At 33.7% G+C, this 12,847-nt stretch overlaps 1 protein-coding gene across 7 annotated transcripts in view; it reads left to right on the forward strand.

The window, feature by feature from the left end:
- LOC137199734 (uncharacterized) overlaps positions 1–12,847 on the forward strand; it is a 25,683-nt gene continuing 12,836 nt past the window's right edge. The window contains exons 1-8 of one of the 7 annotated variants that reach the window (XM_067614237.1): positions 1–56; positions 5,040–5,141; positions 6,474–6,563; positions 7,647–7,790; positions 9,690–9,776; positions 9,938–10,030; positions 12,148–12,234; positions 12,396–12,488. In XM_067614237.1, coding sequence (XP_067470338.1) covers positions 5,053–5,141; positions 6,474–6,563; positions 7,647–7,790; positions 9,690–9,776; positions 9,938–10,030; positions 12,148–12,234; positions 12,396–12,488 — 683 coding nt within the window. In that variant the 5' untranslated portion in view covers positions 1–56; positions 5,040–5,052. Of the gene's footprint in view, positions 57–1,626; positions 1,907–5,039; positions 5,142–6,473; positions 6,564–7,646; positions 7,791–9,689; positions 9,777–9,937; positions 10,031–12,147; positions 12,235–12,395; positions 12,489–12,847 lie in introns of those variants that run through there. The other 6 variants (XM_067614239.1, XM_067614236.1, XM_067614238.1 and 3 more) reach the window with 6 other exon arrangements.

Here is a 12,847-nt window from a genome sequence, read left to right on the forward strand (position 1 = left end):
CCTGTTACATCTTTGTTCCGCAGCAGTTGATGTTCAGTGTATTTCAACCTTTAAAGGTATTGTAACTACGCTTTATATACTTTAATGAATCTTCTTTCCAGCCTTAATATATCGTGCTTAGGATTTAACAGTAGAAATCAACCGTTAAAGTGCAACATATCATTTTCTTTTTCAGCAGAAAAAGACCATGAATTCCTTTGAGCGCCTTGTGCTGACTCACCTCAAAGTCATCACAGACCCAGTCCTGGTTCCCCTGCAGTTCACCTAGAGCCAATAATAGAGCTGAAACCGACTCTGATTTCACCTCTTTTACTTCTCTCTCATATCACATACAGTGCTGAAAAGTCACTAAGTACATTTACTCAAGTGCTGTACTTAAGTACAATTTTGAGGTACTTGTTCTTTACTTGTGTATTTCCATTTGATGCTACTTTATAGTTCCATCCCACTACATTTCAGAGGGAAATATTGTACTTTCTCCTCCACTACATTTATTTGACAGCTTTAGTTACTTTTCAGATGAAGATTTGACATAAAATAATACATTTTGATATTCTAACTGTTGTTTAAATTGTTGCTCTTTTATTTTCTTTTAAAAGGATGTTGTGCACTTGGTGTGAAAGGTGCAATATAAAGTGTACACTTATATGATAATATAATACTATTATTATTAATCTACCAAAGTATCTAAATTGTCTTTACATCAATAAACTAAAACATTTAAATGCTCTCACATGCATTTGTTAGTGATAGAAACAAATGATATAATATACTTTAATAATATAACAGTCTGCACAATGAGTACTTTTACTTCAGTGACATTTTCAATTCAGGACATTTACTTGTAATTGAGTATTTTTAGACGACAGTATTTCTACTTTTACTTCGTCACCACTGATCGCATCTAATACAAAACCTACTGAAATGTCCGTTAAGATGCAGCTGTTAATGTGAGTCAGGCAGATCTGAAACTTGTCAGATTAATGTCTGAATCTGACCAATAATGTCGTTCAGGTGTCACTAAATGTAATCCGGGATTTTGCAGAAACATCAGTAGGATTACTGATGTTCAGATTGTTGTTCACAGCTGCTGTGTGTCAGATTCTTTCCTTTGACTTTATTAATACCTGCAGCATCACACAGCGGCAGAAACGATAAATGCATCTTTAAACTGAGAGAGTGATGTGCACATTTACGCACGTGGCACAGCAGCAGAAACTTCATCAAGACGCCAACAGGATGGTAATTATTAATGTTCTGTGTTGTGCTATACACCAGACTGGTCAGCCAGATGTTACACACTGATTCCAGGTTTATACAGTGAAATTGTTTGTAATAAAACAGCCCTTCTGGATCAATCATGAGCTCCATCAGAGCTGTCAGGACATTTTTATTTCAAGTAGCCAAAAGCCCAAGATAAGTCTATCATTAGGCACAAAATGACATTTCAGTTTGAATCACGTTCAAGTCATCCCAGACCGATTTAAAGTGTATGTGCTGAATATAATAAGGGGACTGATTAAATGTTGTTGTTACAAACTTAATATGAAGAAATTCATTGCATTGCTTGATAGCATTGAAGTGCACCAGCGGGATTTTCACTTTTGGAGGAACATCGAATATAATTTGTAGATATCCTTTAATCGTTGATTTTTATTTATTTATTTATTTTGGAAGTTTAAGAGGGCAGAATTTTATCCGAAATGTCAGGATATCAGTCTGCTATGAAATACTGTCGAATAACTCGATTTGGAATTGTACTTTCGCTGAAGTTAACAAGAAGAAGAAAAGGGGAGGTGTTGAACTAAACCAGGAAGAGACTCTGGTTTCTGTTGACTTGTTACAGTGCTGTTCTGCCGCAGTTGACCTTGCATTACTGTGTCGCAGTGTGTTTCAGTCTTTAAAGGTATTGTAACTACGCTTTATATACTTCAATGAATCTTCTTGCCAGCCTTATTGTATCGTATTTAGGATTTAGCAGGAGAAATCAACCGTTAAAGTGTAACAAATCATTTTCTTTTTCAGCAGTATTCCTACAACAGTATTTGCGTCATACGGGGGTTAAGATGGCGATGATGAATGTCAATAGTGTCTGACTATCATGTCACGTTCAGGTCATCCCAAACCGATTTAAAGTGTAGGCTATGTGTTGAATATAATAAGTGAACTGAATAAGTGTCATTGTTAAAAAAGTTAATATGAAGAAATTCATCACATTGCTCAATGGCATCGATCAGTTTACAGTGAACCAGCTTTACTTTCACTTTTGAAGAAACGTCGAACATAACTTGTAGGTATCCATCAATCGTGGATTGTTTAAGTTTCAGAGGGCAGAATTTTATCTGACATGTCAGGATATCAGTCTGATATGAAATACTGTCGAATAACTTTATTCTAAATTGTACTTTCGTTGAAGGAAACAAACAACATAACTAAGAAGAAAAGGGGAGGTGATGAACTAAACCAGGAAGAGATTCTGCACTGTAAAAAAAAGAAGTTATTTCAAAGAAATTTACTGTACTATTTTACAGGTTGTTTTTTTTTGTTTTTTCTACATTAAATGTAAATGCCATAAAAACACAGTAAATTATTTTTTATTAAAAATAGTCACCATAAAATAAAGGCTGTAATCTGTAAATTAAAATAATGGAATATTATAGTTTTTTTTAACAGGATTATTCAATTATTTAATGGTCTTGAATGTTAAATTACATTGAATCCTATGTAAAAAATACAAAAAAATACACATCCTATTACTGAGTGTAAAATTAAGGCAACTTTCTGTTTTTTGTTTTTTTTTTACAGCAAAACTTTAAATTTAATGTAAAAAAAAATGTAAAAAAAAAAAAAAAAAAATAGTAAAAAAACAGTAGAAAGTCTGGCAGCAAAAGTTGCCAAACAGTTAGCTTCAAATAACAGTAAAAAATCCTTTTGTTATTCTACAGAGATTTTTTTTTTAAATACAGATATTTACTGTAGACATTATCTGCATTTTTACAGTCCAACTATTGTAAAATAAAAATAAAAATTCATTATAAAATATTGCTATAATGTTAAACAAATGTATAAAGCTGCACAAAAAAAGAAAAACATTGAAGAAATACCTTAAAATTACTTAATTTAAATGAAGGCTTGTTTTATACAGTATTCTTTTGTAAATTCACCTTTAAAAGTTGATTTTCAGTGTGTTTCACCCTTTAAAGGTATTGTAACTACGCTTTATATACTTTAATGAATCTTCTTTCCAGCCTTAATATATCGTACTTAGGATTTAGCAGTAGAAATCAACCGTTAAAGTGTAACAAATCATTTTCTTTTTCAGCAGGAGGCCTAAAACAATATTTCCGTTATTCGTCAAATCGAAGGGTGACAAATATGGCGCAGCATAAAATAGACGCATAGCTACAGGTCATAAATGTATTCAGGATGCAGACAGTTAAGTCATTTTACGATAAGCAGAGGCCGTTAAAAAATAAATTGTCTCCAGTGTTTCAGGCTTTTCTCCACATTTCAGCACAGAGATTTGTCTATAATACAATCTTTCAGAGAACGCACAGGTTTGCGTGGCTTTAGTTAGCAGAGGTGCACACAGAGCTCTACAAAATCACAAATCAACTTCCGTGTATTTTTCCTTTTACTTCTCTCTAGTATTTCGCATCAATTTTGTAACATATTGAAATGTCCGTCAAAAAACAGCTGTTAATGTGATTCAGGTCTGTAACAGGTTAGAATAATGTCTGTTCAGGTGTCACTGAGTGTGATCCAGGATCTTGTGGCTGTGTGATTATTTCCTTTGAGTTTATGAAATACCTGCAGCATCACACGGCAGCAGAATCATGTGAGTCTCCAAACTCAAAGAGACTTTGTGCGCATTTACGCACGTGGCACAGCAGCGGTAACTTCATAAACACGCCAACAAGATCGATCAGAATCTAACGATAATTAATGTTACGTTCCTGAGCTCCATCAGACCTGTCATGACATTTTATTCCAAGTTAAGTCCAAACTCTGAACAGCCTCCTTAATCATTAAAGTCTCATTAATGAAATAATATTTTGTTTCCCCATAAGTTAGTGGTTCCCTGACTGGACAGATAAGCCGATCATATCATTACTCACAGACAGTAATGTCAGTGTTATCATTGTGTTCTGGGACTTGATTAACTTTTTAGTTCCTCAGATACATCTGGACCTGTTTCCTCCATTTAAATGATCAGTTCACTTTTCTCCCTTAGTTCTAGTAGTATCTCTCCATTCAGATAGTCTTAATTTTATTTATCCAGGCTCTGTCTCTGAGATTGTTGCCTCCAGCACATTACGATGACATCTTAAAGGACCAGTGTGTAGGATTAAGTGGCATCCAGCAGTGAGGTTGCAGATTGCAACCAAATGAATTTGGTTTGTCCGTTCTGGGCTACTGTGCAACATAGTGTTCCACATCTGTGGAAGAGGACCCAGTCCCTCTGTAGATATAAGGGACTCATTCTAAGGTAACGAAAACACAACAATTCTTATTTTCAGGTAATTATACACTAATTAAAATATACTTCTAAATATTATATTCCATTTCTGCCAAGTCTGTTATGCTACATGCCACTAAATTCTACACAGTGCACCTTTAACGTATTTTGTTAGTTAGGTTGTTTTGCTTCAAATGTAAATATACAAAAAGTAATTATATTAATATACATTATTTATCCTGCTTAAAAAGCCTCAGATCTTTTCAAACCTGAAACGCCTCTGTGGGGCCCTGTCTGCCAGTTTTGCCCCTGTTTTTTTGTGTGTGTTATACAAGGCTCTTTGCTATTTGGATTAGCCTATTATGAACTGTTAAAAGGCTGCCACTGACCTGCCTGGGTTGTAGGATTATATTTAATGGCCCATGTGATGATGAATGTCATAGCCACATTCAGACAAGATTTATTTCTGTAGGGAAGGTGGGCTGATAATTACAACTAATTAACACCAACATTCATGAACTCATGAATTGGGTTTCTGTTTGACATTTTACTTATAGTAGTTGGGTGTGTTTGTGTGCAGGTGAACACATGCAATGAATCAGTGTGAGGAGACAGAGGAGGGGGTCCATCCCTCTGAAACCCCTCTGTGTGGGCAACATGACAACCAGACCAAAGCTCAGAGGTGAGATGAGGATCTCTGACTGTTTAAAATGACTTTTTCTCTGTGAGATTTCTCCTGTTTGCTCCTGAGTCAGACTGTGTAAACAAGGAATAACTGTTCCTCCATTCAATACATCTCTGGTTTCAGCAGCTTGTTTTGTTAGCTGATCATATTTACATTTATCTTTTCTGTCACTTGTATCCACACTGACAGACACTTGAATCAGTAAAATCAACTGACTTTTCTTCAAGATCAAAATGAGCACAAATGTTAGAGCCAGAAATGATTCAGTGTGAACAGAAAACATTATTCCTGAACTTTTCTGATGTCTATCTGGTAGTTGTGTATCCAGCAGTTGTTGTGTCTGGATGGCTGATATTCTCATGTTGGGTCTTCTTCATCAACTTTATTTTTAGTCTTTCTTGATCTGCTTTGCTGTGGTTTCATTTATATCTTTATAACTAGAAACAGTGTGTTTTATTAAATGGTAAAAAAAAATCCATCTCAGTTAACACAGAGAAAGGTGTTCCTCAGGGGTCAGTCCTTCTATTTTCTATAGTCATAAATGATCCTCCATCAGTCTGCTCAGAGTATAATAATAATAATAATAATAATAATAATAATAATAATAATAATAATAATAATGATTAAAGTTTCTGTTTTATTCCAGCACTTGATAACAACAAGACAAAACAAATCAATAACAACAGAGCCTGTATTTATCAAACTGCTAAAAGTTCAAATTTGGACTTAAGTGAAAGATAAAAGTTGACAAACTTGAGAATAAAAATTATTGATCAAACTTGTGTTGATATAAAATGTTGTTAAATGTCAGAGAGCTGCAGAGGTCTGTTAAGTTGGTTCAGAGTAGATCTTAGATGACTGCAGTACAGAAAACAGAGCCGAGCCTCCGTTTTCTGTCTGATTGTACAAAATATAATTGGTTGTGATGAATAATATGTTAAGCAGCATCATTATAAATAGAGAAGTTTTAGTCTATTATTTGTCTTTGAACATTTGACAGGATGTTACATCACTTTTTCCTGTTTTTTAGCATTTATCAACAAACAATCAGAAAACATCTGGTGAATCTGTCAACATCATTAAAATCATTCAGTGGACACAGAATCAAGAATAAATCTGACATTGATTTTATTTGCAGTCACTTTCTAATCATCTTTATTATCTGAACTTGTCAGTGTGATACTAGATTCTCCTCCATTATATGATTTCTCTGACGTATATCAGACGTTGATGAAGCAGAATTTTGTTTCCATTTCAGTCAATTTCCTATTAATTCATCTATATTTATATATTTATATATTATAACATAACAATGATTATTATTTGCAGGAAGCCAGACTTCAGTGAATCTCCCTTCTCAGATTCAAAGAAGAAGGTTGCAACAGCTGATCGTTATTCAGTCTTGTCTTCAGACAGTGGGTGAGTCAAACCTGTAACTCACATATTGATTCTTTAACACACTTTTTGCAATATATTGATGAAACTGTCAACATAATTATAACTCTGTGTGAGAAGAGGAGAGAAATCATTCAGTGGCCACAGAATCAAGAATAAATCTGTTATTGATTTAATTCATAATCACGTTATAAGCATCTTCATCATCACTTCATCACTTGTCAGTGTGATACTAGATTCTCCTTCATTATATAATTTCTCTGATGTACCAAACGTTGATGTAGCAGAATTTTGTTGTTGTTGTTTCTCTTTCAGTTTCAATTTCCTATTAATTCATCCATATTTATATATTTATACATTGAAGATATGATAGATTGTTGTTCATTTCACATTCATTATTCCTGGAGGTTTAAATATTTCCCACAAATAAATTGAACTTATAATTATATATGTTCTTGCAGAATAACATACCACTGAATAAACTGTAAGAATTATTTAAAGTATGTACAATATGGCAGATCCATATCATCAATCCATATCTCTGATTGGTTATTCCTTCATGTGATCACTTGAGAGTTGCTCTTACTGTAAATGTTACTTTTACACTTTGCTTTAAGTTGTCTCTTGATAAATGTGTCTTATTGTTCAGACTCAGCAAACAGTTGTTTTACTCCTCAGTTGTTTCTTTAGAGCGTTCTGAAGTTTGATAAATACGGGTCCAGACCTTATGGAGACATAAACTTGTGTATCATCATCACAATAAGTGAAGTCTACATTGAGTCTGTGGAATAAAATGTTTTTGGTTCATATTAATTTTTATATGGAACCATTTTAATTGTCTTGTTTATTTGAGTTTGTTTTTACAGCCACATACATATTAACTAACTATTGAAGACAATCTGAATATATCATATATCTCCTTCCATGTGTTCTTATGTCTCTGTCTGAACGCCACCTCCTGCCAACTCCTTACAACACCTCTGATCTCCTAAATATCAGTACAGATAGAAATGATATTTAACTCTATTATAACAGTACTTTATTTAACTCTATTATAACTCTATTATAACAGTATCGTGCACTGAAAATTATGTTCTGTGTTTTCAGCAGGAAAAAGCAAAAGATGAACCCCCCCACCACCCAGGAGCTTGGTGTTGGAAGTAGTGCTGGGATGGAAACAATGTCAACACACCTGTCAATGGCTGCGCCTCAAGTGGTCTGCCGTCCTGTATGGCTTGGTTCACCTAGGAGGTAAGAGTCATGGGCAGAAGGTTTTCTGCAACTTAATACTTCACCTCCACTACATTTCAGAAGAAAATGTTGTTCTTTTTACATCTAACTCCATTATAACAGTACTTTATTATTTATCTATTTTATTCAACTTTATTGTAACAGCAGTTCATTTAGTAGTTTAGTATTTTAGTAGTTTAGAGGAGATTTCAAAATATCAAGATATATATTGTTTATCGTGATATATCCTAAAAATATTGTGATATTTTTTTATAGGCCATATCGCCCAGCCCTACTTTCAAGTTAATATTGCTTCTTGAAATACAGTCAACATAATGTGTGCCATGTTGGATTTTAATATGTTATACAGGGTTCTTTGCTACTTGGATTAACCTATACTGAACTGTGTTGGGACGGGCAGTAGTGCGTTTGGTTATTAGCAATAATTCATAATTATCATAGATGATTATGAAATCAAGATATTGTTAACCTTAATCAATAATTCGGGCACCAACTGTTGGATCTATGAGGAACACAGTTGATTATTTGCAATAATTATCAATTATCAAAGATAATTAACTAATTATGACAATTAGTAGAATTATTAATATGAATTAACAAATACGGGGCACCACCCGGAAACCGGGACCAATAACCAAACAAGGTAGTCTCATAAATGGGAGTTCACCTAGAATGTTAATATCTGAGAGATAAACATTCAAGGGTGAACAAAGAAGGGTTGAGCCGAGCCTCCGTTTTCTGTCTGATTGTACAAAATATAATTGGTTGTGATGAATAATATGAGCACAAATGTTAGAGCCAGAAATGATTCAGTGTGAACAGAAAACATTATTCCTGAACTTTTCTGATGTCTATCTGGTAGTTGTGTTGTGTAGTTGTGTCTGGATGGCTGATATTCTCATGTTGGGTCTTCTTCATCAACTTTATTTTTGGTCTTTCTTGATCTGCTTCACTGTGGTTTCATTTATATCTTTATAACTAGAAACAGTGTGTTCTATTAAATGGTTAAAAAAAAAAAAAATCCATCTTAGTTAACACAGAGAAAGGTGTTCCTCAGGGGTCAGTCCTTCTATTTTTTATACTGATAAATGATCTTCCATCAAACTGCTCCGAGGGTAATATTAATAATAACAATAACAACAATCATAATAACAACAACAACAACAACAACAACAACAATAATAATAATAATAATAATAATTAAAATTTCTGTTTTATTCCAGCACTTGATAACAACAAGACAAAACAAATCAATAACAACAGAGCCTGTATTTATCAAACTGCTAAAAGTTAATATTAGACTTAAGGGAAAGATAAAAGTTGACAAATAAAAATTATTGATCAAACTTGTGTTGATATAAAATGTTGTTAAATGTCAGAGAGCTGCAGAGGTCTGTTAAGTTGGTTCAGAGTAGATCTTAGATGACTGCAGTACAGAAAACAGAGCCGAGCCTCCGTTTTCTGTCTGATTGTACAAAATATAATTGGTTGTGATGAATAATATGTTAAGCAGCATCATTATAAATAGAGAAGTTTTAGTCTATTATTTGTCTTTCAACATTTGACAGGATGTTACATCACTTTTTCCTCTTTTTAGCATTTATCAACAAACAATCAGAAAACATCTGGTGAATCTGTCAACATCATTACAATCATTCAGTGGACACAGAATCAAGAATAAATCTGACATTGATTTTATTTGCAGTCACTTTCTAATCATCTTTATTGTCTGAACTTGTCAGTGTGATACTAGATTCTCCTCCATTATATGATTTCTCTGACGTATATCAGACGTTGATGAAGCAGAATTTTGTTTCCATTTCAGTCAATTTCCTATTATTTCATCTATATTTATATATTTATATATTATAACATAACAATGATTATTACTTGCTGCAGGCTGGGCTCTGGTGGATCTCCCTCCTCATATTCAGAGAAGGACATTACAAGAAGTGATGATGATTCAGTCTTGTCTCCAGCCAGTAGGTGAGTCAAACCTGTAACCTGTATATACATTCTTTCACAAACTTTTTGAGAATCAATTTTTGGTGATTTCTTTAAATATTTTCCTCAAAGTTTCTGTTTATCCAGCAGTTGTCAAATGTTCTAATTTTCCACTCTGGTGACTTTTCTTTTGTGTCTGTCAGAATCTCTCTGGGAAGCCCGACTTCCTCTGTATCCAGCTATGTGTCCAACCAGTGTAAAAGGTCGAGAGATCGTGATATTGACTTCAAAAAGAAGTAAGACTTTACTAACAGTAAAATGTTACTGCATTCGTACATATTATGTGCATCTCACACACACACACACACACACACACACACACAGTTGATGAAATTGTAAAGCACTTTGGATAAAAGCTTGCAGTCATTTATCATTTATAATTAGTTGTCACATTGCAGTTTGGGTTAAAAACACTTCTTGGGTTAATGTGAGAAAAACATCTTTAACTTGCTTAAAAGAAGCCGACATGGATTGTTGGTAGAAAACAGGAAACAATATAATATTAGTGAGATGATGAATATTTATAATCTTCACCATCTTAGTCTAATATTTTTCTAGTTAGTACCAAAGTACTGAACAAATTAAAATTTTACCTGATTACACTAGATGAAAACTGGAGAGTCCTTTAATTCAAAACCCTACCCAAACCGTGCACCACCTATCCAGTCAACCTTGCACACGACCCAGTCAGCAATATGCAATGTCCAATTGGACAATGAGCGCTACCCAGGTGGATAGCTCTGATTGGACAGAAATTCAATCACCTCTCTTCAATCGGAAGTAGATGGAGAAAGGCCAAAACAAACTTTGGAAATAAGTGAAAATCTAAAGACTCAAGAATTGGGTTTCTGTTTGTCATTTTACTTATAATAGTTGAGTGTGTTTGTGTGCAAGTGTATGCTTGCAATGAATCAGTGTGTGGAGACAGAGGAGGGGGTCCATCCCTCTGAAATCCCTCTGTGTGGGCAACATGACAACCAGACCAAAGCTCTGAGGTGAGATGAGGATCTCTGACTGTTTAAAATGACTTTTTCTCCTGTTTGCTCCTGAGTCAGACTGTGTAAACAAGGAATAACTGTTCCTCCATTCAATACATCTCTGGTTTCAGCAGCTTGTTTTGTTAGCTGATCATATTTACATTTATCTTTTCTGTCACTTGTATCCACACTGACAGACACTTGAATCAGTAAAATCAACTTACTTTTCTTCAAGATCAAAATGAGCACAAATGTTCGAGCCAGAAATGATTCAGTGTGAACAGAAAACATTATTCCTGAACTTTTCTGATGTCTATCTGGTAGTTGTGTATCCAGCAGTTGTTGTGTCTGGATGGCTGATATTCTCATGTTGGGTCTTCTTCATCAACTTTATTTTTGGTCTTTCTTGATCTGCTTCACTGTGGTTTCATTTATATCTTTATAACTAGAAACAGTGTGTTTTATTAAATGGTTAAAAAAAAAAAAAATCCATCTTAGTTAACACAGAGAAAGGTGTTCCTCAGGGGTCAGTCCTTCTATTTTTTATACTGATAAATGATCTTCCATCAAACTGCTCCGAGGGTAATATTAATAATAACAATAACAACAATCATAATAACAACAACAACAACAACAACAACAACAACAACAACAACAATAATAATAATAATAATAATGATAATTAAAATTTCTGTTTTATTCCAGCACTTGATAACAACAAGACAAAACAAATCAATAACAACAGAGCCTGTATTTATCAAACTGCTAAAAGTTAATATTAGACTTAAGGGAAAGATAAAAGTTGACAAATAAAAATTATTGATCAAACTTGTGTTGATATAAAATGTTGTTAAATGTCAGAGAGCTGCAGAGGTCTGTTAAGTTGGTTCAGAGTAGATCTTAGATGACTGCAGTACAGAAAACAGAGCCTCCGTTTTCTGTCTGATTGTACAAAATATAATTGGTTGTGATGAATAATATGTTAAGCAGCATCATTATAAATAGAGAAGTTTTAGTCTATTATTTGTCTTTGAACATTTGACAGGATGTTACATCACTTTTTCCTCTTTTTAGCATTTATCAACAAACAATCAGAAAACATCTGGTGAATCTGTCAACATCATTAAAATCATTCAGTGGACACAGAATCAAGAATAAATCTGACATTGATTTTATTTGCAGTCACTTTCTAATCATCTTTATTGTCTGAACTTGTCAGTGTGATACTAGATTCTCCTCCATTATATGATTTCTCTGACGTATATCAGACGTTGATGAAGCAGAATTTTGTTTCCATTTCAGTCAATTTCCTATTATTTCATCTATATTTATATATTTATATATTATAACATAACAATGATTATTACTTGCTGCAGGCTGGGCTCTGGTGGATCTCCCTCCTCATATTCAGAGAAGGACATTACAAGAAGTGATTATGATTCAGTCTTGTCTCCAGACAGTGGGTGAGTCAAACCTTTAACCCGTATATACATTCTTTCACAAACTTTTTGAGAATCAATTTTTAGTGATTTCTTTAAATATTTTCCTCAAAGTTTCTGTTTATCCAGCAGTTGTCAAATGTTCTAATTTTCCACTCTGGTGGTTTTTCTTTTGTGTCTGTCAGAATCTCTCTGGGAAGCCCGACTTCCTCTGTATCCAGCTGTGTGTCCAACCAGAGTAAAAGGTCAATACATCGTGATTTTGACTTCAAAAAGAAGTAAGACTTTACTAACAGTAAAATGTTACTGCATTCGTACATATTATGTGCATCACACACACACACACACACACACGCACACACACAGTTGATGAAATTGTAAAGCACTTTGGATAAAAGCTTGCAGTCATTTATCATTTATAATTAGTTGTCACATTGCAGTTTGGGTTAAAAACACTTCTTGGGTTAATGTGAGAAAAACATCTTTAACTTGCTTAAAAGAAGCCGACATGGATTGTTGGTAGAAAACAGGAAACAATATAATATTAGTGAGATGATGAATATTTATAATCTTCACCATCTTAGTCTAATATTTTTCTAGTTAGTACCAAAGTACTGAACAAATTAAAATTTTACCT

Source organism: Thunnus thynnus, chromosome 16 (assembly GCF_963924715.1).
Source record: "Thunnus thynnus chromosome 16, fThuThy2.1, whole genome shotgun sequence".
Classification (NCBI taxonomy): domain Eukaryota; kingdom Metazoa; phylum Chordata; class Actinopteri; order Scombriformes; family Scombridae; genus Thunnus; species Thunnus thynnus.